At 40.7% G+C, this 27079-nt stretch overlaps 1 protein-coding gene across 2 annotated transcripts in view; it reads left to right on the top strand.

Annotated features, from left to right (window-relative positions):
- ndufaf6 (NADH:ubiquinone oxidoreductase complex assembly factor 6) overlaps positions 1 to 5681 on the top strand; it is a 45994-nt gene extending 40313 nt beyond the window's left edge. The window contains exon 9 of one of the 2 annotated variants that reach the window (XM_036135446.1): positions 4066 to 5681. In XM_036135446.1, the coding sequence (XP_035991339.1) occupies positions 4066 to 4194 (129 nt within the window). In that variant the 3' untranslated portion in view covers positions 4195 to 5681. The remainder of the gene's footprint in view (positions 1 to 4065) is intronic. The other variant, XM_036135447.1, reaches the window with a different exon arrangement.
- Positions 5682 to 27079: the final 21398 nt, after the last annotated feature.

Genomic DNA, 27079 nt, shown 5'->3' with positions numbered 1-27079 from the left:
GCGTCACCGCGGACAGTTGCTGGCATTGTGTTGTTGACTTTGCAGCAATCCCTCATACTGAGCATGCATGTAATGACAGTGGAGAGGAAAACTCCCCTTTTAACAGCAGAACCAGAACCACAACCAACTGAAGACAGAGCAGAGACACAAAAAAGCACAGTACTGATCCAGGAGTACTTTCTATGTGAGAGAAAAGTAAGAAATTGATGGCAGCAATAGCTCCTTTAGTGGCTTCATCTAGGAGAAAAACACAGCTAAGCAGGAGAGCTCAGATTTTTCGGGTCTAGAGGATGAAAAAGAACACATACAGTTAGTCGTAAGAAGAAGAAGAGAGAGTTAAACACTGAAAGGCAGGACCAAGTGTGTCATCAATAGGTCAGTAAGTCTTTTAAGGTTTGTCTCTACCAGCTTTTTCTGCCCATTCTTCTTTGCTAAACAGCTCCAGCTCAGTCAGATCAGATGGAGAGCGTTTGTGAACAGCAGTTTTCAGATCTTGCCACAGATTCTGGATTGGGTTTTGGTCTGGACTTTGAATAGGCCATTCTAACACATTTTGTTTTTAACCGTTCCCTTGTAGCCCTGGCTTTATGTTTCGGGTCGTTGTCCTGCTAGAAGGTGAACCTTGTCTGAAAGCACATACAGAAGAAACCCTTAAGGCTGTTTATTACTTTGTCACAGCTGTTTAAAAGGCACCCCTGCAGTCAGGGTTTGAATGAAAACGGTTCTATTTAACTCAAACTCTGAAGCCATATTATTTAATTCACGTGTGTAAAATCTGGAAAGAAAGAGTGCTTGTAAGACTAAATTTTGTGTACCTTTTTAAAGTAAATAATTCAAACCGAATGTAACTCAAAACGTATCTTTTTAAATTCAGAGGCAGCTCTCTGCTGGTGGATAAAACATTTCTATCGAGTCCATAATCACGGTCCATCAGCGACCTGCTGTAACTGCGATATAGAGCTGAGAGATGCGCTTACAGAGAAATGGACTCTCCCCTCCTGAATCAAGAACTCAAATGATTTTCATGCTGCAGTGCAGCAAAAAGGCCCCGGTGCCTGTGTGGGAGTGTTGCTGTGCATTTCTGTTCCTGATGGCAGCCAAAGCCTGTTTGCTTTCTTCTTGTCCTGAAAATGTGATTCAGATAAATCGTGGGTTCTGATCAGTGTCATGTGAGCAAAATGGGGGGTGGGGGATAAAAAGAGGAGCGACGGCTGAAGAGCGTCGAATCACGCCGACAAGCCTCTGTGGCTCTTTCATTTCAACACACGACGTGAAGAATGACACAAATTCAAGATGTTTCAAGCTTTCAGATTCAGCAACGTTTCCAAAGATGAAATATTCTGGTGAAGCATTCTGTGATGAGGCAGAAAAGTTTACCGCGCCGTGTAGGTGGAATCCTGTTTTCACGTGGCCAAATGGTAAAACACCCTCCAGGAGAGATGTTTTTAAAAAAACACATTTCCAGCCTCTGAGTTGCCTCCAATTTGTTGGGAGAGACACGGTGGAAGACGCCCCGGAGAGCTTTGCAGGGTAAAACATGTCAGGAAAAGGAAATGAAAGCCGTGGATAACGTTGGTGAGATGGATGAAGGTGGAGAAGTAAGAAGCTTTCTCCTCTCATTCACTGCTTAAACTAATGGAAACATTTCTTTCTTTATTTTTTACATTTGGAGTTCATGTGCTCTGTTTTGCTGCTGGAAGAATAAAATCATCTATGTTAAATTAAGTATTTGGAACTAATCTCACGTTGTGCTGTCTAAAAATATGCAGAGAACACATCTGGATTGGTTTTTCCTTTATATATATATATATATATATATATATATATATATATATATATATATATATATATATATATATATATATATATATATATATATATATATATATATATATATATCACAGAAGTACAATCTCTTCTAACCGGAAAGTGAACATAAATGAAACCCTACGGCCTCTGGGAACAGCTTCACACAGAAAAATGCTTTTTATTTTCCAGCTTTGCTCATTTCCTCCGTCATGTTTAGTCCCCCGACCCCTGAGGCACAAACAGAAACGTTCACAGAAAGATGCGTCCATCGCCCAGCTCGTCTGCAGGGGTCATGTCGACCGGTGGCTCTTTTTGTTTCCTCTCCGCTTATGAACAGACCTGAAGATGTGTGCAGCGCCTGTTTGGTCGCCCTTTGTTTAATAAAACTAAGACCAGTCCACTGTGCTGTATGGAGGCAATTTTGTTCTTATATTGTTGTAAGCAGAAACACGTTTTTGTAAATGGAAATTTGAAAAAGATGCAATCCAGAAATTAAACTTTTAAAAAACTTCTTAATTTAAAAAAAGGTTTTGAGAGAAACTTTGCTGTTTTGTTTTTACATATTTTATGTTTTCATATTTTATATTTTCAAATTCCTCTTTTTGAGATTGAGTTTTATGAATTGCATTATTTTCAAATTGCATTTTACAGATGGCGTTCTCTTCCCTTATGGGGGCGGGCTTTTCTTTGGAGGGAGGAGCAAAGACGCATTTCTATCGGTCTGCACAGACGTAAACAACAATTTTATTGGTCAATGTGCATCAAGAGCGAAAAGTGAAGAGAATGTGATCTGTAAAACGCAATTAGAAAAGAATGCAATTTGTAAAACTCAATCTGAAAATGAGGAATTTAAAAATATAAAATCTGTAAAAAAAATAAAAAAAATAAAATTAGAAAAAATAAAATCTGAAAAAATCGAATGTTTTTAAAAAAAATTAAATGATTACATTTGTAAAAAAATTATCTGGGGAAAAAACCCCGTAAAGTAAAAAAAAAAAAATTAAATCTAAGAAAACAAAAAAGTTACTCTAAAAAACTTTTTTTAATTAAGAAGTTTTTCAAAGTTTAATTTCTGGATTGCATATTTTCTCTCCAGATTTTCATTTACACGACGTGTTTCTGCTCGCAGCAATAGTGGAACAAACTTCACTGCATAGCGTTGCCCCGGTGTCATCAGTCCTGAAGGAGGAATCGTCTGTCTTCACACTTAAACTCCATGTTTCAGTCGTGGTAAAATCTGGGTTTCCTTTTTATTTTACTTGAGCTTTTCACTTTAAGTACTTGGCCAGATTTATGAAGTCTACATTTCTTTTGGTGGGGGGTGGGTGATTTAATAACAATAGCAATAATTTTCTTGTGTCATTGCTAGCACTAGCACTTAACCATAGAGGTGTAGCGAAACCTTCTGCACAGAGAAGATTTGATATATAATGTAGAGTTCATGAAAATGAGAGGAGAGTTTACCAATATTATGGGGTAACCTAAAAATGCTTTCTTTTTTGAGCTAGGGTCTTTCTCCCTGTGAATATATGGGTTTTCTCCGGGTACTACGGCTTCCTCCTACAGTCTAAAAACATGCTGAGATAAGCTGTTATAGACAATGAATGGGTGGATAAAAAAAGGTTTAACAAACCTTGTTTTAAAATATCTCTGAACACTGCATGATGTTTCAGTCTTGGTTTGACCGGTCTACAGTTAAGCCCCAAATTATTCGGGACTTTGATGCAATCAACTGGTTCCCTTTATATAGGAAATTTTTGACCAATCTGTATAATCTGATTAAATTTGACTTTGTGAAGTGCCTTGAGATGACATGTTTCATGAATTGGCGCTATATAAATAAAATTGAATTGGATTGAATTTAGTTTGAGGTTTGTCTGTTATAGGAAATGAGACAGACGTCTCTTAAAGAATGATGAAACCTTGGAAAAAGGAGCATCAATTTTGAAAACATTAATTTCTATATGTATTTGCATTGTTAATAGAGAAATGTCTTCTCTTCATCAGCGTTACAGCAACAAAACCCTTCTGCCCTAGAACTGCATGATTTTTGCATACAAATTCAAAGTTGTTTCTGTGTTTTTATTGGAAAAAATGTTGGTGTGAATTCGTAAACCTATTCCAAGGTTCAAATTAAATCTGTAAAGAGCCTAAAAAGCGCATAGAATAATAGATTTGTCTTCTTTGAGAAATTGAGGCATGAATTCAGGGTAGAGATTGAACCAACTTGTGCTTGTGTTCTGCTCTGTGCTGCAGGTCGCGTTAGAAGACTATCTGCAGCGAGTAAGGAAAGTTGATTTTGATGTTTTCCACAAGAGCCTGCTGAACAGAAACCCCCTTCTCCCCTTCCAGCTGTATCTCCGTTCCTGGAAGAAGACCTACTGACTCCCGTTCGACCAGTTTGACTCTAAGCAAGCCGCAGATGTGGCAGACTTAACTTATTGAGATTCTGCTCTCAGAATACCAACCAGCAGGTTCATAAAGACGCGGACTTGGCCAAACGTCAGCACTGGCACTGAAATCCTCACGCTCAGTGACGCTACAGACCACAGCTGGCTGGTTTTCACTTCAGATTTGTGTTTGGAGTATTTTAGTGTTTTTCCAGGAAGTATGTATGTTTCCTCCCCAAATAATGAAACCCGATCAGAGAAAATGGAGATAATAAACAAACAGGGCTTTAGAGAGCATATGCTGCAGTCATAGACTTGGCCGGTCTTTCTCTGACCAGATTTTTCATCACACTCATTTGTTAGAAATTTGTTTTCCAATGTAAGATTTGATGAGACTTTTGTTTGTGGAGAATTAGCTGCACCTACAGCTTATCTCTGTTAAATTATTAAAAAAGATCAACAGTATGATAGAACGATGCATTTATTTTTTATTTTTCAGCTTTCATAGAAATGGTTTAATGATGATGCAACCTTGTGAAAAACAAAACATAAAAACGAACGAGCAAAGCTGTTCTAAAGCAGCCTGCTTTGGAAATTAAACACAACGACAGGATATTTGATGTTTTCTAGCCATCTAGCATATTATTAATTGTCTTAAAGTTGATAATTTCTTCCAGTTCTCAACAGATCATCAAGTTAAGAAAAACCTGATTGTAAAGGTTTAAGGATTTGAGGAGTTTAGATAATTTAATACAGATTATCTGCCATTCCAGTCCTCAAAATATTAAATATATAAATAACTAAGAGCCATGCTACACCAGGAATAATGACACGGTTGGGAAAAGCTAGCAAACTGCTGTCATGGTTACAGTTCAAACATCCATATAGCAACCTGCAGCTTTTAGACGAGATGATTGTATAATATAATCATACTCCCCAGTTTTATGGTCTTTCTTCTTTTCACCAAGCAGACATGGTGAAATGTTCACCAAAAGGTTTAGCAGAAAATCTTTGTTTCTTTTCAGCTCTCCTGCATGCAAACCCTTCCAGGCTGCAGAGGAAACAATAATCATGTCCTTTGATGCCATTTTCCTCCCAAATTTTGAAGGTCGGGCACAAAGAAGAAATGTCCCATCTAAAGAACAGGATCTAAAGATAATAAGTTAAATCATGTAAAGGCAGGAAGCGTCAAATACAAAAGATTTTATCTGTGAACAATAAAAATGACACCAGTTTCCTGATGAGCAACCCCGGATCAGTCGCTGTTAATGTCACTAAATCCGTACGTCTCTCATTTAAGGTTTATGTTGAGTTCTGCAGCTGCAAATAAAAACTCATTTATTAGTTTTACGCTGACGCACCGATGAAACCGTGAAGGAAATTGTCACCAACCGACTGTCCTTAAATCAAATCCTGTCTTTTGTATCTGTGATGTTAAAAACCAGCAGCGTCTCTGAATAAATCACTGATTAAGGCTCTGGATTTTTTTGTTGTTGTAAGGTATTGTTTTTAATCTGCCTCAGTTCGCAGATATGCATTTGTACTTCTTTCATTTCACTACACCTTTAGCAGATTTGAAGAACCGTTTATACACCTTGAGCCTCATCACATTTTGTCACATTATAATCCCAACTTTCTGTGTATTTTATGGGGATTTTCTGTGATAGACCAACACAAAAGGGGGAGGAAAAGTAACATGTTTTTCAACATTTGTTACAAATAAATGTTTAAAAAGTGTGGTGTGTATTTGTATTCAGCCCCTTTTAATACCCTTACACTCCGTGCAACGTCATAATTCACCCAATTAAAACCGAGTCAACCTGTTTGTAATCACGCAGACCAAGGAACCCTGTGGACTGGTCAGGAAGAAAGTTGTGAAGAAATTAAAAGCACAGTTAAGCCTTGAACTTCTGCAAAGCACTGCCTACTGAGGGAAAGGTGGAGAATGACACTGAATTCAGATGAGGATAATCACAGGGAACGTGAACCAGCTGTGAAAGGAGAGCTATGAGCAGCAGAACACTGATGGAACCGAATCAAAGCAAAGAAATTACAGCACAAGCATAAGAGAGTAGAAACGCACAAACAGAACCTTAGAAATAAGAAGCTAAACATAGGAATCATCTAAAATGACATAAACAACAATAATAAACTGAATATGGAAAGCCCTAAACAATAATTTGGAAAATGAATAAAGCACAAATGGAAATATATACACACACCTAAGCACCCATCAGTTATGACACAAACAGGCTAAAAATGTCTGCAAAACTAAAAGGTTGAGGTAAATATGTTCACACTGTCTCTTTATACAGTTTAACATTATTTTCCCCTGATGTTTTTAATTAATTTCTAATATCCAGATCTTTTACAAGAATGATTTAAGTGTAGAAATGTTGCAAGTGCCACACGATAAATGATTTTATTTCTAATACAATTTAATTTTCCAGCTGAAGTATGAATCTTCTGCATTGTACAATAAAATTAAGAGACTTAAATATTGCAGTGGCGTTGTAGTTTTTAAACATTATTTTTTTTGTCACTGAGAGCTGGTTGCTTACAGAAAAAGCTCCAGCTTTGAAGACAGATCTATAATTTAGACTTTACAGCAGCACTCCCAGTCCTCTCACTTTTTCCTGATCTTACAGCAACAGACCTGCAGAGGTCACACATGCTGTCTGTGATGGATATGACAGATTTTGTGTATTTTAGGATAAATCTTATCATCTCTGACCAAACAGATCAACAAACCTCTCTGACCAGATGCTGCTAGCGCTCCAGGATGTTTAGACGTGTCTTATTTCCTCATTAATAAAATAAATACACAACACGTTCCCTTCAGTGGGATGTGATTATAGATTGCCTGTGGGCTATGAGGGGTTATTTTTAAGATAGGAAGCTGGGAATTTGGGAATATTTTATCAGACACGAGCCAGGCTTACTACATTTTTAAACAGCTGGTACTTTGCAGTGAAAGAAATGATCCCCAGTTCCCTTTTCTTGATTTGCTGCATGAGCAGCAGTCTGTAAAAAGTGCCTCAAAACCAAGACAGTTTGGATATTTGTGTATTATTAACTCATTGTCATTCTTCCTTTTGCCCTGCATTTGTAGGCTCACTAGCTAATCTAGAATTAGGGAAACTTAATAATGAATATGTTACTTAAGAAAGGCAAATAAACTGTCCTGTGTAAAAAAGTCTGTTACAGAGCCAGAAGTTTATGATATGGTGCTTTTGAACTATTCGTTTTTTATGATAGGAAGTTTATACAAATAACATCTTTGAGTTCTAAATTTTATTACAGTATAGTAATTTATAGCAAGTTATCTCTATGTGTTTTTGAAATTATACATACTGGCGATATTGTAACTGCAGCTATATTAATATTTGGTTAAATTTCCTTTAGGAGTTGCAGAGAAACAAAACATATTTTGTATTTGTGAACAAGATCAGGGTATTCATGTGCACTCAAGTTAAAGTAGCAATTCAATTAAGTTTTAATTATATAGCGCCAATTAATGAAACATGTCATCTCAAGGCACTTTCCAAACTCAAATTCTATCAGATTATAATAAGATATAATAGCACTGCTTTACATATTTTTACTAAAGTAAAAGCAAAAGGAAGCCAACCAAGAAAGAGTAAAAACGTATTTGGTTTAAAAAAGCTACTTAAGTACCGACTAACTGATCAAACATCTGATTTAATATTCTAAAAAGTTGTAATCAGACAGACAAAAATATAAAGTTAGATGCAAACTCTGTTATTTCAATGACTAAAGTGATATAAACACATTAATACAAAATAAATTCAGGAAAAAGAAACTCTTTTCCAAATAAAACCTATAAAACCCAATACTTAGTGTATAATGTATGAATGTTAGAACAGGGTAAAGTACTTCCTGCGATAACATCTACCCAATGTTCACTGTACATTCACAGGACCTCTAAATGTGAGCAGACAGAAAACAACATTAAAACACTGAAGCTGGTGAAAAAAACAAGACGTCTCACTTTAACAGAAACTGTAAATGTGTTTGGTGCATTTATGGTTAAAACATGTTGGTTCAGTGGAGTTACACACAGTGGGTAGAGCAGCCAGAACCTGGAGTCAAGTAAGGGTAGCGAGACTCTGTAATGGGATTACTTAAGTAAAAGTACAAAGTACATTGCAGTAAAAGTACTCTTAGAAGTAAAACATTTTTTAAACACAAGTAAATGTAAAGAGTTTTCATCCACCTGTGGATTTTTACGCAAAGTTTTGAATAGTTGCCTTCAATTGAAATGCAGATCCAAAAAAAAAAAAAAATCATATTTAGGTTTTTAATCTCCATATTCTGACGTTCGTTCTGAAGTTCCTTTTTATTTTTTTGTTTTTGGTGACACCGGGTCATGCACCTCTCTTTATCCTTACATGGCAGGTGCCTGGTTAGGTTTTAATTAAGCTTCATCCCCTGCACCATTAAGCTGTCACTGTTGGCACCAGGACCTGTAATTACCAGCTGCGACCCGGGGTGCCGCGCTGTTTACACCAGCAGACCCAACAGCTTCAGGCTGCTAAGATACGCAGAGGCATTAATTAGACCCTATCTACCCTGGCCTGAGTTATCAAAGTCAGTCCCAGAGACATTCATTCACCTTCACTTCTAAAAAGTCCCTAACATCAAAGCTTTGTTTATGAAAAATTTGGTGTATGATGCTAACACAGCTACAGAGGAAACTAGACATCCAGCCATTGGTGTGATTTTGAGAGTGGTCCTTTTTCTGAAAGCCAGCTTTGAAAATTAAAGATTCCCCATAAATTTGAGTACAGATTAGGGTTGGATAATAATTCAATATCAATATATACTGATATATAGATGTATATATTGATAGAAAAAAGGGTCAATGAAAAGTTCAATAGAATAACAGTTTTCTTCCCTTTTGCATTCTAACCATGTAGGTTAATATTACATTAGATCCTCCCAACCAATCACAACGCAGACCCAGGAACCAAGCTCCGCCCCCTTCAGAGATTTCAGAGAGCACTTTTTTTTTTTTTTATAAACTTGTAGTTCTGATAAAAAGTTGGTTGAATAAAGGGTTGAGTTTGAATTTAGTGTTTGTATGTTCTGTATCTAAAAAAAGTCACTAAGCAACAGCATAAAATGACCAGGGCTGCACTTAAAATATATGTTTTGAATCTGTTGATAATTATAAATATCGATCAATATGATTTATATTTTACCAATGTTCTTTTTTCTATATCGTGCAGCCCTAGTACAGGTCCAGATTTCTTATTCTGAGTTTTGCAATGACCAAAGGAACATATTTGTTAGCAAGTCTGTTATGCTGCACCAGATTTGCAGCAGAGACTAAATAGGAAACATCTAATTTTGGTTCATCCGACCAGCCTAATGTGGATCCACGGTATTGTGGTTTAATTAGGGGACTAGAGTCCAACCAACAGAGTATAAGCAGAATCGCTTTGCGAAAATACATGATTTTGTAATGATCTGGCTTGGAGGTGAACCCGGAATTCAACCAAAACACTGCTATGTTGTTAACTGATTTATTTGAGGGATGATGAGGAGTGGGGAACAGACAGGCAAACAGAACAGAGTCCAATGGTAGGTAGGGCAAACATCCAGGCAACACTTGTACGGGGGCAGGCGGACAGAATTGGGCAAAAACAGACAGAACAGGGTCAATAAAACAGAACCAAGGTGCTGGGAGCTCTTACCAGAGACGGGATGGAGTGCGTGAATGAATGAGAGACGAACCGACAACTAGCTTAGGAGGAGGTGAGGCTTAAATAAACAGACAAACAGGTGAGCGGAGTGAAAAACGAATTAACCAAAAGTGGAAGCAATTGCGGAACTGACAGGAGCTGGAGAATAAACCAAAATCCAAGGACAATAATGAAAACAAATCGCAGAACTAAAATCAGAACTAATACGGAAAACAGATAATGAAAATAATCAACAGGCTAAACAGAACTCAATAATCTAGAACGCAAATAACCCAAGAGGCAGGAAAATACTAAACCAACTAATAAACGTGAACCAGAACAGAATATAAAATAAACAGGCTAAACCGGACTTCAGAACTTAAAACAAAGTAAACGTAAGGCAAGGAAATTCTAACTTAACCGAGTCATAAACAGGAACCAAGACCGAATATTACAGATTTCTCGAGGAGTTTCATTCATTATTATAAATTTCATGTTAATTAATCAACTTAGGTTGAAAACCAGTACAAAACAAAGCAACTGGACTTGTTTTCCGTAGTTGAAGACGTTTCGCTTCCTTTCCCGGAAGCTTTCTCAATTTAAAAAGTCTGGAGTAATGTGGACTTTTTGAATTGAGAAAGCTTCCGGGAGAGGAAGCGAAACGTCTTCAACTACGTAAAACAAGTCCAGTTGCTTTATTTTGTACTTTTTTTGGAATGACCATGACCTGGATGACTGAGAATATTCACCAGCATTAAGTTGAAAACATTTCCAGTTTCCAGTTGGTGATTTCTGTTGGCTTCGGATTCTCAGGGGTCGATTTTGATTTAAATCAGCGTCTACTTCAGCATCCTTGGCTCCTCTGTCACTACATATATAACAATCCTTTCTTTCCTGAAAGACTTTCATGGGCCTTGTAGCTACAAACTCGTTTGACAGACAATTATGTCCACTAGATGCATGGTAAGTGCCATTTTCTGTACTTTAGATCTAATAAAAGAGGCGCTGACTGTAACTCACAAAGTTAACCTAAGGAGCAGAAATATTGCTTGGCTTCCTAACAAACTGTAACTTAGTCTGGTAAGAAATATCAAAGTATTTTCCAGAACATTTCTCATTAATACTAAAGGTTTAAGATTCAATGTATGATAGAGCAAAATTAAGTGCAATATAAACTTTAATGGTCAACTTATTAAATACAATTTAATCCTAACTTAAAACCCACATTTCCGAATAAGGTTTAATCAGCAAGTTGCTTTATTCAAGGACTTGTATTTCAGTTCCACTTTGCTCACAATGAAGACATTTTAAGTACAATGAACAAAAAAGGTAAATAGAAATATTTTTATTGTAAATACGAATGAATACATTTTTCATCAAAACAGGAACTGGATTGGTGCAAATAAGCACATCAATGGTCAGGGTCCTCTGACTGTTGAATGTCCATCAGATTGACGGCCGGGGGGTGGGGGGGGGGGCATTCTTTGTGGCGGGAGAGAGAGATCCTTCCTCTCCTGTGGCGTGAAGCTCCCCTATGCCACTGCCACACTGAGACACAAGATGCTTTCAGCTGTTGCCCTTTTGTTGCCTGAACTGAATCCAGTTGAATTTGATTGGTCTAGATTTTAAGGTTGAGGTGTCAAATCTTTTCCAAATGGCTCAAAAAACAGGAAAAAATAATGCTTTACTGCAGTTTAGCTCCAAACAGAAAGCTCAAACCTTGTTTTCTTACAGTGCTCACACTGTACACCACATAGGTGCCCTTTCAGTTTCTCATCCCCTGGGCAAGAAAATAGGCAACAGAAACACATTTGGGACTAAAACTGAGAGAAAGCCAGATCTTTTATTTCCTTGCTGATTGTGTGTCATCAGTTTACAGAACAGCGCCCAGGATGGAAAACCATAACACCCATTAAAAAAAGAGCACCAATGAGAGTAGATCTCAAATGTACAACGGAGTATTAGGGCCACACATGAAGGGATTTTTTTTTTTGCCATGACGAGATTAAACTCGACATGGCGACTTTAAAGTCGCCATGTCGAGTTTAATCTCAACATTTTGAGAATCTCAAATTCAGAACTGCGAACCCGGGTAAGCAGCACTAGGGAAAGACGTTACGTTATTCGTAGGCCACCGCTTCCAGTGATGATTATACAGTTGCACCACGGCAAAGACTACCTTCTCACTTAATTAAAACGCAGAGACTGCAGCGGTGGAGCGCGGTTGCTCTTTTCTCCAAATTTTGGAATGTCGAGATTAAAGTCGCCACGATATATCAACTTTATTCTCGAAATGGCGAGTTTAATGTCGACAGAGCGACTTTAAAGTCGACACGTCGAGATTAAAGTCGACATGACATTTCAACTTTATTCTCGAAATGTTGAGTTTAATGTCGACAGGGCGACTTTAAAGTCGATATGTCGAGTTTAATCTCGTCATGGCAAAAATATTTTTTTTCTTCATGTGTGGCCCTAATACTCCGTCGTACAAATGTAATCAGTTTTTTTTCTTATATTTTCAAGCGTATAATACAATTCTTAGGACTTTATTGTCTTTACAAAATAAGGTGAATGAGGGCAACTCTAAACTGGCAGAGGACACATTAAAATACTACATGACGAACCAATTATGCTAATAAATTACGTAATTTATAAACTTTTATCAACTTTTGGTAATGAAAAGAAACAGTCAAAATGAATGCAAACTTTAATTTTCATGTAGTTTTCAAGCTATAAGAGTCTGAAAAATAATTAACGTGTTTCGAGCAGCGTAAGTTGAACTGGGAACCAGTGCTTGTGGCGAGTGAACTTACACTTCGCTATGAACATTTATCCACTTTGATCTCAGTTAGTACATAACTAAAACTCAGCCTTAGAGCAAGTAAGCTACAGGTCTCACCTGACTTTAGGGTGCAAGCAGCAAATTTACCATGCAAGTTAGATCCTAATGAGAAATAGCTATTTTAACTCTGTATAGAAGCTGACCCCTCACACGTGAAAACAGCACATTAAATCCTTGAATGGCACTCAGATGATGCTCAGTTTGAAACGAGGCCATAATATAAAATATGCAATGACTGTGCATGGGCTGAAAACCAAAATCTTGCTGATATTCTTCATATGCAACACGCACATACGGCAAAGCTGGTGTAAAGCCAGCCTTTGACTTTAGCTGCTACTAGGACAATACATCAGAAGGGATTAGCCCTTCCTCAAGATTAACTCAACCTGACATTTTTCTGCCCAAAGACAAAGTTTGTGGAACAAATTTTCTCGGGAACAAAGCTTCCCTCCACAGTAATCCACAAAAACGTCACTGGGAGCATTAAGAAGCCAATTTTCTAAAGTCAACTTCAGTAAATTTGTGAAACAAGAACAGAGCTCATGTGCGCTGCAGGAGATTTTACTTTGGGAAAGACGTTGTGTCACTGCATCAGGAAAGGCAAAATGAGAATAAACGTTGGAGCAACTAAATAACGGGGTAATGAAAAAAAAGGGGAATACATTCAGAGAGGAATGGTTCAGAAATGGGTTTATGTGAAGTAGGGTTTGCAGATGGGGAAAGAAAAAATCAGAAATTAATATCGGCTCCTGAGAAGAAGGAAGTAATTATGTGATCCAGATAAGCAATACCTGTATTTACCTGACTTTCATACTATTATTACTTATGTAAAGTAAATCATGAGCAGTAAAATTGGGCTTTTTGGACAAGAATTACCTAAAGATAAATACTAATAAATAAAATAAAATAAATAGATAGATATCAATGTGAAAACAGATAAAAACATAGATTAGGGAGGCACTGTCCTACAGTTTTTATCTCAGTTGTCTTGCATCAATCTGGATGGAGTTTTCATGATGTTCCCTTTTGTGCATGCATACGTTCTGTCAGTATACTCTGGATTCTTACCACTGTCCACATATATGCCTGTGAGTGAATAGGTTTCTCTAAATGGCCCTTAGTTATAAGTGCAGGGGGTCCCTGGGCATGGTTGCTTGTCTAGTGTGTCTCTGTGTTGCCCTGTGATGGACGGGGAATCTGTTCAGGGTGTACCCACCTCTCTGCCAATGAACTGCCTGGATGAGGGGGAGTAGATAATGGATGAACTGATGGATATCAACTATCTAAACAGATTAAATGGTAAAATAAATTGCTGATATTCACCAATTGTAACACACACAAACAGCACAGTTTCATAAATATTTAAACTTTTCACCTTTGGCTGCAATCACAGCACTGAGCCAACATGGTAATGTCTCCATCACTACAACAGGTTCTCCATACTTTGGAGAAAAACAGCTCCAGCTCTACCAGGTTGCTTGGTATTGGCTGGTGACATTGGTGCCTGCATGTCTAGGCTGCCAGTGGTGTGACTTTGATTGACAGATATGATGAATTAATCTGACTGGATGAAGAATGACACATAAACAGCTGATTAGCCACTAGCATGGACAGCTACATCCTATGGAGAATTTAACCAATTAGAGACTAGCACGAAGGCACCTGGAAGCCAAATATGTGTGTGTATATACACGCTCATTTTCTGCCTCCCCTCGGCACTGAAGCATTAGAATTAAGAGGCCTTTACAAAAAAATAAACCAAAAATGGAATGGAAATGCTGAAAGATCAGAAGATTTTATGAGAGAACAGATGTGATCACTACTTTTCATATTTTAATTTATGTTTGCTGTGGCTACACTTTTTTCCTGCTATTTAATGGGACGGTGCCCTATTGACAAAAAGTAAAAAGTTGAAATAACAACAAGCAATGCAAATTGGAGAGCAGTAGGAGAACTCAGCAGAGAGAGAGAAATAGACCCTGATGTCCTCCAGCAGCCTAAGCCTATAGCAGCATAACTATAGAGATAGCTCAGAGTAACATGAGCCACTCTGACTAGAAGCTTTGTCGTAAAGGAAAGTTTTAAGATTAGTGTTAAAAGTAGACGGGGTGTCTGCCTCACGGACCAAAACTGGGAGTTGGTTCCACAGGAGAGGAGCCTGATAGCTAAAGGATCTGCCTCCCATTCTACTTTTAGAGACTCTAGGAACCACCAGCAGACCTGCAGTCTGAGAGCGAAGTGCTCTGTTAGGAACATACGGGGTAATCAGAGCTCTGATATATGATGGAGCTTGATTATTAAGGGCTTTATACGTTAGAAGAAGAATTTTAAATTCTATACTTGATTTAACAGGAAGCCAATGAAGGGAAGCTAAAATTGGAGAAATATGATCCCTCTTGTTGATTTTCATCAGAACTCTTGCTGCAGCATTTTGGATCAGCTGAAGGCTTTGAACTGCATTTTGTGGACTTCCTGATAGTAAAGAATTACAATAGTCCAGCCTTGAAGTAACAAATGCATGGACAAGTTTTTCAGCATCACCCCTGGGCAGAATGTTTCTAATTTTGGTGATATTCCTGAGGTGAAAAAAGGAAACTCTGGAAACCTGTTTAATATGGGATTTAAATGACATGTCTTGGTAAAAAATAACACCAAGATTTTTTACTTTATTACCAGAGGCCAAGTTAATGCCATCCCGATTAAGTGATTTATTAAGAAGTTTATTTTTTGAGGACTCTGGCCCAAAGATTACAACTTCTGTCTTGTCAGAATTTAGATGCAGGAAATTTAAAGTCATCCAGCTTTTGATGTCATCAAGACATGACTGCAGTCGAAGTAATTGATTGGATTCATCAGGATTTATGGATAAATATAGCTGAGTGTCATCAGCATAACAGTGGAAATTAGTCAAGTCAAGTCAAGTCAATCAAATTTTACTGTCAGTTACAATTTGCATTGCAATCGAAAAGTCAGTTCCAGTACAACCGTCCATCACATAAACTTAAACAAACAAATGAATCCCATGCTTTCTGATAATTTTGCCAATCGGAAGCATATATATAGTAAAGAGAATTGGTCCAAGGACTGAACCCTGTGGTACTCCACAAGTGACCCTAGAGTTTGAAGAAGATGTAGTTTAACATGAACAAACTGGAATCTGTCCGACAGATAAGATTTAAACCAGCCTAATGCTTTTCCCTTAATCTCTACAGTATGCTCAAGTCTTTATAGGAGAATATTGTGATCAACTGTATCAAACGCAGCACTGAGATCTAACAGGACAAGTATAGACACAAGTCCATTATCTGAGGCCATGAGAATATCATTAGTGACCTTCACCAGAGCTGTTTCAGTGCTATGATGAGCTCTGAAGCCTGACTGAAACTCCTCAAGTAGGTCATTACTTTGTAATGTTCACATAGTTGATTAGCAACTACTTTCTCAAGAATTTTAGATAAGAAAAGAAGATTAGATATAGGTCTGTAGTTTACTAACTCATCTTGATCAAGAGAAGGTTTCTTAAGTAAAGGTTTAATAACAGCTACTTTAAAAGTCTGTGGTACATATCTATTTACCAAGGATAGATTAATCATGTGTGAAATAGGAGCATTAATCAAAGGGAATACCTCATTAAATAACTTGATTGGGATCGGGTCTAACTTACATCTCCAACGGAACAATCCCAGATGGACGTGTGGAGCCGTGTGGAGCTCGGCTCGGTCAGGTTATTTCGGTGTAGCTTTTCCTGTATTCTTAAGGTTGTTGAATGGCAGGAAAATAAATAGTTTTCTGACAGACTGAGTCAGATTATCCTCCAGGACTTTTTCCTTCCAGGGCCGGCTGCCAAGAAGCATCGACGATAATATGCTGCCACCAGCAACCTTCACAGTGGAGATTGTTTGCTTCTGGCTGATATCTGTGGTTTGGTGTTTGCAAAATCCAGTGGTTTGTTTAATCAGACCAAAGAATATTCGTCTTGGAGTGTCCAACTGTAGATTTCACGAGTTTATGTTTTGGGTGGTTGTTTTTTTTATTTTTATTTTTTTGCCACTCTCCCATACAGCCTGGACTGGTGAACAATCCGCACAGCAGTTGTTGTTATTAGAGTCTCATCCATCTGAGTCACTGATGCTGTTAACTTCTTTCAGAGTTAAACTGTGACACTGCTGGCATCAATTAACTGGTCCTCTGTTGAGATCGGTCAGTCACGTTGCCTTTTACATATTTAATTAACAGACATTGAACAAATCCGTTGTTGCTACGACTTTGAAAAATATTTTTCTTTAATTCCTTTAGAGCAGTGGTCCTCAATCCTGGTCCTCGAGGGCCTGCGTCCCTGCAGGTTTTACATGTGTCCCTGATCCAACACACCTGACTTACATCCCCAGTGTGCTGTCAAGTTCTCCAGAGTCCTCCTAATGACCTCATTATTTGACTCAGGTGTGTTGAAGCAGAGTAACAAATAAAAGTTGCAGGACACCGGCCCTCGAGGACCAGGATTGGGGACCACTGCTTTAGAACGTCAAATAATGATTACTGTGAGTTAATTTACAAAAACGCTGAAAGGATCAAACATTGAATAGTTTTTACATCCATTCATCGTCTATACCAACTTATCCTTTAAGTATCGTCAGTATAAAGAATACCCTCTTTAAGTGTCCCATTTATGGAGATTATCATAGACATGCTCAAAACTCACATATAATTAAATAAAATTTTATGTCTATTGTTATTAGTTATATTTCTACATTGGAACCTATTTTTCTTTTGGATCTGATTCCTGTTAGGATTAATTATTTCTCAGAAATGATGTCAGATTATGACCCCTGGTCGAACCAAGTTAAGTCAAAGTTAACTTACAGTTAAACGTTATTTAAGGGAGTCTTATGAGATTTTATCACTGTAGACCATGAGTTTGATAAAGAAACTTCCTTCGCATCATGCTTGTTAACATTGGTACAGGATATGATGATCAAAACTAAAATATTATCTAACTTTGGGGGGTCTAAATGATAAATGAAAAAAAATGTATTTACATATTTTGTTCTGTGTATTTTATAGTTGCATAATCCAAAATAAAAATAAAACTATTGTGCAAAGCAGCAAAATCAGAGGAAGTGTTTTGGAACATTTAGCAATGAAATTGCATAATTATGCAGAGCATAAGTATAACATTACTCATTTAGTCAACAGTTCCTGACAGCTTTGCTTCTAGTAACTGACTGCTAAAGCTTTTATGTGAGAAAATTTGATTTTGCAAAACCTTGTCAGCATCCACAAAAATGTGTCTGTAATAATGAAAGGCAATGAAATACTCAAAGAATGAAATCAATCAGACATTTATTCTTTATTTAAATTATGTATGTGTTTTTCTCTTTCGCAGAAAATCAGTTAATAAAAAAATGTTAATATATTCCAAGGACTATAACCAGGAATAGGCTACTGAAGAGATTAAAAGTCCTTTCCGACAACCTGAGGCCATTAGAGACAAAGCACTTTGGTCAACTGCGTTGTCTTTAAAGTGCTTTGTGAATAAATTTGCATTATATTTTATTGTATTGTAAGCAAGAGAATGGCTACGTCTGTAAGAGATTGTACAAATACTTTTGCTGTTTAAACGCTTTTTAATTGCTGTGAATTTGTGTTTGAGGATTGTTAAACAAACCCAAACTGTGTCTTATTGCATCAAACACAAATATGAAGGTATTAAACAGATGAAAAAAAGAGATGGAGAGGGATTCAGGTTATCAACTGATGCGTAATGAATGTTTGTATTGCCTAAAAGACAGAGTACTCATTTGATGCAGCAATGTAAAGCTTGTTTTCTTAAGCTGGTGTCGCAGTTTCCGATTCTAATATCTATGCTGGTGTTTTGAAAAGCATGTTACATGGGTCTAAAAATTAGAAAATGAGGGGATTTGGTGAAACACCAGATCCTGTAATGTATGTGTATCACTTTTGATACAGTCCTATGTAGAATAATGCAGGTTTATTGGGATCATAGGTGTGACATTCACTGTGTCCTGCTGCGTCATGATGGGGTTTGTTACTTTTAACTATTAACTGACTGTATGAGCGGGAAATGTTACCATTCTGTAAATTCCTCCAAGGGATCATAACTATTAGTTCAATTAATGAAAAGCAGGACGTGGAAATAAATAGCAGGTTTGCAGTAATGTGACATTAATGGGACATTAAGGAAGAAAGATGATGTAAAAACATTAGTCTGATGTTACTTCTGGGCAATAATGTTGGATAATAACTTTTCTAAAAAAGAAAAATGTAATATTAAATCAAACAGTATGAAAAACGATGGCTGAAAACCCTTGCAGATGAAATTCTATATTAGTTAAAAACTGCTGTTTATTTTAAACACATTCATTATAATTTTACTTTTAACATTGGAAGCTTATGATGTGGAAATAAAATAAAGTTCCAGGATGATAAGATAAAATTTTAATGAACCAAGAGACTAGAGAACTAAAAGTCCTCTCAGTCAGTGCCTCTTTCAACCCGTCGCTTTTACAGCTCACAGGGCTGATGTGTTTTGTGCTCAACGTATAGAGCAGTCCTGCTGTCAGCAAATGTCACCACGGCCGGCTGAAATGGCTGAAAAGACCAGACCATCATGCAAGGTCTGTCGTTTACCTTTATCCCACTCATGAGTCACAACCTTCAGCTTCCCATGTTGATTCTCTGCAGAGCCATGATGTTGTGCCTGATGACAGCATGCATTAGTAAACATTAAAGGCCCATTGGTCACTAATGACTGACACCGCGGCACAAAGGAGCCATTGTTGGCGCCTAACGAGAGCTTTTACAATGTGTACGTGGGAAGCAAACATATTCTCAGCAACTCAAGGTTGTGGAGGTGTGTAAATGGTGATTCTATGATAATTTGCTCAATAGGTTTCATTAGAAAAACGCCTGCTGATGAATTTAACTGCATATTTACATCATAAAGCTGTTTTGTTTTTATTTGACTTTAAGTCAGAGTCCTACAAATCTTTACATAATATTGAAGGGAGAAAGGGGGAGCTTAGTATAATGGCCCTGAAACAGAAAAAAAAAATACTTCAAACTTAAGAACTAAGGTCAAGAGCCACAATATCGATAAAATGTGCCTTAAATGAACAAAAAGGCTCAGTCGAGGCAAGATGTCATTCCTGGATGATTTATTGCATCATTTTGCAGCACCAAGGTGCACATTATTTAGGATGGAGCCAGTAGCGGCTTGTCAGCAGGGTACACTAGGGTGCTGTTTCATCAAGACTCAGAAAAAGGTGTAAACACAATAAAAAGTAATATATGGTCTCTCAAAAGATGTCCGAATTTAAATTTTTCAGCATTTCTATTCTGGGTTGTATTGTTTTGGAGATTTTTCACAGCTCTAGTGGTTTGCTTTTTAACACAGTAGGCTGACAGGAAGAGGTAGAGACATGCAACAAAGGACCGCAGGTCTGAGTCTCTGGGCACCGCTCTCAGCACCCATGGCCAATCCGACCTTTTTGTGTCATTCTTCATCCAATCAGATTCATTAATCATACCAGTTAATTATAGTCACATCCCTGGCACCTTAGATACAAAGGTGTAAATTATATTCATACAACATAAACAGACGAGCCAGACAACAACAATAACAAGACAGGAGAGAAAAGTGAAGCTACAGTCACAAACAGTCATTTATTTATAAAATTATGTCACGACGCTTTCACTGGAGGAAGAAAAAGTGGATAAAGAAGCTTTAACTGGACTGACCGGACCCAAATATCCACCAGCAGGAAAGTGACAGCAGACAGATTTATGTTTAATTAGAGTTTATTGTTGTGTGCACCATCCCAGTGGTACAGCGCTATCAACTCAATGAGACGGATTAAAGTGCTTGATAGGACATTTTGATGCTATGAAATCATGCAATAAATTAGCCATGAATGGAGTTCCACTGTTTTCTTTTTGTTCAGTTAATATGTCATAGTTTTGTGTTCCAGACAAAGTCATCACTGTTGAACAGATTTTGGCTTTTTGGCCTGTTTCTTTCTTCAGATTTTGTTATTTGCTTTGCTTTCAATGTGAAAATGAAGCCCAATTTTGAGCACTACATGCATGAACCCCATTAATAACAAAAGTGATAACTAAAACTTCTTGTTAGTATTGATGATCCTCCTGGTGTTTGCAATAGACAAACTACGAATAGTTAAAATACTTCAGTAAAACTGATAGTAGCAGTGAAGTACATTTCATAAAATCCCTACTAGTATCAAAATATATCAATATAAAAAAGGTTTAGTTTTATTATTGGTGCATTTATGCCAGAGTTGTACTTGGTGAATCTCTGGAATGTTTAAAAGAAATGTAAAAACAAATTAGAACCTTTAAGAAGTAAAACCATCATTTGAGTCAAATGAACTCTACAGATCATGGCTCACTGTAATGTTAGATTTACTCGGTTCACTTTTAGTTTGCTACATCCTTCTTATCTCCACAAATTCACATTCTTTGCCGTACTGTGAAGTTTTTTTCTTACCTTAGATTCTGCTCAGGTCTCCTCTCTGTCTTTGTATGTGGACCAATACGCCATCAGAGCCAGAAAACACACAAGGGCTGAAGATCACAGGTAAGAAAGCAATGCATAAATTTATGGATGGATAAGTCTCAGATGGATAAGGTTTTTATTTATTTATTTTTAGATGCTCTGGGTCTGATACGATCTCTTGTATAGTGTGCATAAACGTGTAATCTCCAGTACTTGTCAGACTGTTACTCAGCTTTTGCCTATTTTTATAAGAGACTCATCATGTATTTGTGTCTCTAGCGTCTTCATTTCAACTTTTAAACTTTGAAGAGACTGAAAACAAAGAACAATATTCCGTGAACTTTAGCACCCTTCACCAAACTTAGCAAGATCGGGAAAAGGCCACAGTGAGCCATGTGAACAAAATGAAACAGAGACAGACCATACTCGTAAATCACATATCTTTAACACATTTCATCAAATGTTTGTATTCATGTAATTTGAACAGATTTATTTAAGGTTTATGTTTAAATTAACCTTTCAGCTTTTCATTAGGCGTAAATTTACCTTGTAATCTTATAACAAATACATGTGGTTAATAAACACACATTTATTTCACAACATTGATCTGTTTCTTTGTGTAACTGTGTCAGGATGCAGCTTATTGGCTGCATGCTGAGCCTCTCTCCCTCTCTCTTGTTCCTGCGCAGCCTGATCAGTTTCACCTGGCAGGCTGCAATTAACCCACAACTGCTTCCACCTGTTCCCACTGCTTTATCAGACTCACCTCTTTCGGTTCCCGTCGCCGGTCCATAGCGTTCACTCCCGCTCAGTCCCTGCCAGTTGTTCTTGTCAGCTCCGTTTGTACCCGTCAGCCTGAAGACTCCGTTCACCTGGTCTTGTTACAGTCAGCCCATAGACTTTCCGACAGTTTTGTTTCCTCCACTATTCAGCTCAGACGTTCAGACCTCCACCGTTCGGCTCAGACGCTCAGACCTCCACCGCTCGGCTCGGACGTTCAGCCCTCCACTTCGGCTCGGACATCCTGTGCTCCACTACTCGGCTCTGAGGTTCTGCTCGTCTCTGCTCAGCTCTGATGCTCTGCTCGCCACTGCTCGGCTCTGACGTCCTGCTCGCCTCTGCTCGGCTCTGATGCTCTGCTCGGCTCAGATGCTCTGCTCGCCTCTGCTCGACTCTGATGATCTGCTCGACTCTGATGCTCTGCTCGGCTCAGATGCTCTGCTCGCCTCTGCTCGACTCTGATGATCTGCTCGACTCTGATGCTCTGCTCGACTCTGATGCTCTGCTCGGCTCAGATGCTCTGCTCGCCTCTGCTCGACTCTGATGATCTGCTCGACTCTGATGCTCTGCTCGGCTCAGATGCTCTGCTCGCCTCTGCTCGACTCTGATGATCTGCTCGACTCTGATGATCTGCTCGGCTCTGAGGTTCTGCTCGCCACGGTTCGGCTCCGATGCTCTGCTCGCCTCTGCTCGGCTCAGATGTCCTGCTCTCCAGTGCTCGGCTCCAGAGTTCCTCCCGGTCAGTCTCTCCACACTCCTCCTGCCAGCCAGCTTCTACACCCTTCACCTCCGTCCGTCGAAAGACTCTGGTCTCATCCTCCATCTTCCAAACTATTCAATAAAACTCACTCATAAGAACTGACTCTGTGTGTGCGTGCTGTGTCCGGGTTCATCCCAGAAAAATATATCATAACATTATGGACCGGCCAAGGGATGAACCCGAGCACGCACAGAGCCTGGTGTAGAAGCTGGTAGGATCTGCCTCGCCTCCGGTTCATCTCGCCTGGGTCGCAAAGTTGCGACGCCACGCTCCTGGATTCGTCTTGCCTGGGTCGCTGAGTTGCGACGCCACGTTTCCGTCTCGCCTCGCCTGGGTCGCTGAGTTGCGACGCCACGCTCCTGGTTCGTCTGCCGGGGTCGCACCCGCGACGCCCCGCCTCTGACTCTGTTTTCCTGGTCCTCCTTCCCCGCTGCTCAGCATTAAGGACGGCGCTCCTCGCCGTCGCTGCCCAGCGCTAACTTTTGCTGCTGCCCAGCATACTCAGACGTTGCTGCCCAGCGCCTTCTGGTTTTTGTTTGGAGTTGTTTTTTGGTGTTGTGTTCTAGTTCTGCTTTTGTTTCTAGTCTTTTTGTATATTTTTTTTTTATTGTTTTAGAAGAATTATTTCCGCCATCAGTTCTTTTGTTTTGGCTCAACCTTAGTTTTTGGTTTACTTAGGATTTTTTGAGAATTATGTTGCTTTTGAGAATTGTGTTTTATTTTGTTGTTTTTGTCCGGGTTTTGTGTTCCAGGTTTATTCTAGTCATTCGGGTTTTTCTTTAGTAGTCTAGTTTTGGTTTTCTTAGTCAGCGAGTTCGGGTTTTTTTTGTTCTCCGTCATCTTGTTTTAGCCATAGCTCTGATTTAGTATTCTAGGTTCGCCTTTAGTCTTCTGAGTTTTTGTTTTTGAGTCTCAGTTTTAGACCCTGTAGTTCCTGTTCTAGTTTTGAACCCTGTAGTTTCGTCTAGCACCTGTAGTCCCTGTCTAGCCCCTGTAGTTTCTGTCCTAGTCCTATAGTTTTAGTCTGGTTCTGTATTAGTTTTTTCTTAAGTTTTGTTTGTCTTTATTTTTTTTTTCCCCCTTAGTATTTAGGTGTCTGGGTTCCTGCGCCTTATGGGTTCCTGCGCTGTATGGGTTCCTGCGTTGGATGGTGTCCAGCGCTCTTTAAGGTCCCTGCGCTCTCTTGGGCCCTGCGCTTTCTAGGTCCCTACACCCTTCTACTATTTTCGTTGTATGTTTTGCCCTGTTTAGGTTAGTTTAGTTCCCTTCCGTAGTTGTTTTGTTCTGTCTTGCCCTAGTGTCTCTGTGTTGTTCCCCTGTTTAGGCGCATGCAGGTCGCTGTCAGAACCCTCCGGCGCACCCATGTCGCCGGCTGAGCCCTCTGGTGGGCCAGACTGTCGCTGCCCTGTGCATGCAGGTTGCCGCCAGAGCCCTCCGGCGCTCCTATGACGCCGGCTGAGCCCTCTGGTGTGCCAGCCTGTCACCACCCAGTGCACGCAGGTCGCCGCCAGAGCCCTCCGGTGCTTAAGTCGCTGTCTGTGCCCTCTGGCGCGCCTGGCCTGTTGCTGCCTAGCTCACCCTCTTGTTGTTATTCCCTTGTTTAGGCGCTGCCAGAGCCCTCCGGCGCCCCTATGTCGCCGGCTGAGCCCTCTGGTGCGCCCACCTGTCGCTGCCCAGCGCACGCAAGTCGCCGCCAGAGCCCTCCAGTGCTTTAGTCGCTGTCTGTGCCCTCTGGCGCACTTGGCCTGTTGCTGCCTAGCTCACCCTTTAGTTCCCTGGTGTTTAGGTCCTGTTTTCCTGGCGTTTAGATTTAGTGTTCCCCGGCGTGTTAGGACGCCTTCTGATTCTCGGTTCCCCAGCGTGCTAGGACGCCCTCTGATTCTCGGTTTCCCGGCGTGTTAGGACGCCCTTTTTTCTCGGTTCCTCGGCGTGTTAGTACGCCCTCCGTTCTTGTTCCCTGGTGTTTTAGATATTCCTGTTTCCCTTGTGCCCCGGCGTTCCCTTTGCGCCCCGGCATTCTTCTTCCTCGCGCCCCGGCGTTCTCCCCACGCCCCGGCGTTCTCTTCCCCAAGCCCCGGTGTTTCCCTCACGCCCCGGCGGGTTTTCCCCTGGCGTTTCTGTACAACAGTCGTGTTCCAGCAGGAGTTGTTGAGCCTTGGTGTTTTCGTACGCCTGTTCTTCCCTCTGGCGTTGTCGTACGCTTGCTCTTCCCTCTGGCGTTGTCGTACGCTTGCTCTTCCCTCTGGCGTTGTTGTACGCCTGTTCTTCCCTCTGGCGTTGTCGTACGCCTGTTCTTCCCTCTGGCGTTGTCGTACGCCTGTTCTTCCCTCTGGCGTTAAGTACGCCCGTTCTTCCCTCTGGCGTTAAGTACGCCCGTTCTTCCCTCTGGCGTTGTCGTACGCCTGTTCTTCCCTCTGGCGTTGTCGTACGCCTATTCTTCCCTCTGGCGTTGTCGTACGCCTGTTCTTCCCTCTGGCGTTGTCGTACGCCTGTTCTTCCCTCTGGCGTTGTCGTACGCCTGTTCCTTCCCTTAGGCGTTAAGTACGCCCGTTCCTTCCCCTTGGCGTTAAGTACGCCCGTTCCATCCCTTTGGCGTTAAGTACGCCCGTTCCTTCCCTTTGGCGTTTAGTACGCCCGTTCCTTCCCTTTGGCGTTAAGTACGCCCGTTCCTTCCCTTTGGCGTTAAGTACGCCCGTTCCTTCCCTTTGGCGTTAAGTACGCCCGTTCCTTCCCTTTGGCGTTAAGTACGCCCGTTCTTTCCCCTTGGCGTTAAGTACGCCCGTTCTTTCCCCTTGGCGTTAAGTACGCCCGTTCCTTCCCTTTGGCGTTAAGTACGCCCGTTCCTTCCCTTTGGCGTTAAGTACGCCCGTTCCTTCCCTTTGGCGTTAAGTACGCCCGTTCCTTCCCTTTGGCGTTAAGTACGCCCGTTCCTTCCCTTTGGCGTTAAGTACGCCCGTTCCTTCCCTTTGGCGTTAAGTACGCCCGTTCCTTCCCTTTGGCGTTATGTACGCCCGTTCCTTCCCTTTGGCGTTAAGTACGCCCGTACCTTCCCTTTGGCGTTAAGTACGCCCGTTCCTTCCCTTTGGCGTTAAGTACGCCCGTTCCTTCCCTTTGGCGTTAAGTACGCCCGTTCTTTCCCCTTGGCGTTTTGTACGCCCGTTCTTTTCCTTTGGCGTTAAGTACGTCCGTTCTTCCCTCTTGGCGTTTTCGTACGCCTATATTTTCCCCTTGACGCTGTCATGCGTCCGTTTCGCCTCGGCGTTTCCCTCACGCCCCGGCGATCTCGCTCCTTGGGCCCCAGCGCTCCTCTCACGCTTCGGCGTTGTTTCTCCTTGGCGTTTCCATACGCCCGATCCTTCCCTTTTTGGCGTTTCCATACGCCCGATCCTTTCCTTTTGGCGTTGTGTACGCCCGTTCTTTCCCTTTTGGCGCTGTGTTGCGCCCGTTCCTTCCCTTTGGCGCTGTGTTGCGTCCGTTCCTTCCCTTTGGCGCTGTGTTGCGCTCGCTCTTTCCCCAGCGCTGCCAAGCACTCGCTTTTTCCCCCGGCGTAGTCAAGCGTTCGTGCCTTTCCCTGATGTGCCGCCCCCTGATTGTGCTTTGGCACATCAGTGTTCTCTTGCTCCTTGGTTCCCCGTGTTCTCTGGCCCCTTTGGTTCCCCGTATTCTCTGGCCCCTTTTTGTGTTTGCAGGCTCTTTGGTCTCTCAGAGTTCGGTTTCGACTCTTGCCCGCCTTCCTGGGCCCCCTCCACCCGCCCGGCGTGGGGATTCTGGGCCGTCCGGTGTCCGGCCTTGGGGGTGGGGTACTGTCAGGATGCAGCTTATTGGCTGCATGCTGAGCCTCTCTCCCTCTCTCTTGTTCCTGCGCAGCCTGATCAGTTTCACCTGGCAGGCTGCAATTAACCCACAACTGCTTCCACCTGTTCCCACTGCTTTATCAGACTCACCTCTTTCGGTTCCCGTCGCCGGTCCATAGCGTTCACTCCCGCTCAGTCCCTGCCAGTTGTTCTTGTCAGCTCCGTTTGTACCCGTCAGCCTGAAGACTCCGTTCACCTGGTCTTGTTACAGTCAGCCCATAGACTTTCCGACAGTTTTGTTTCCTCCACTATTCAGCTCAGACGTTCAGACCTCCACCGTTCGGCTCAGACGCTCAGACCTCCACCGCTCGGCTCAGACGTTCAGACCTCCACCGCTCGGCTCGGACGTTCAGCCCTCCACTTCGGCTCGGACATCCTGTGCTCCACTACTCGGCTCTGAGGT

Source organism: Fundulus heteroclitus, chromosome 3 (genome assembly GCF_011125445.2).
Source record: "Fundulus heteroclitus isolate FHET01 chromosome 3, MU-UCD_Fhet_4.1, whole genome shotgun sequence".
Taxonomy (NCBI): domain Eukaryota; kingdom Metazoa; phylum Chordata; class Actinopteri; order Cyprinodontiformes; family Fundulidae; genus Fundulus; species Fundulus heteroclitus.
The sequence above is the reverse complement of the archived record's forward strand: the minus strand, read 5'-3'. Positions and strand labels throughout refer to the sequence as shown.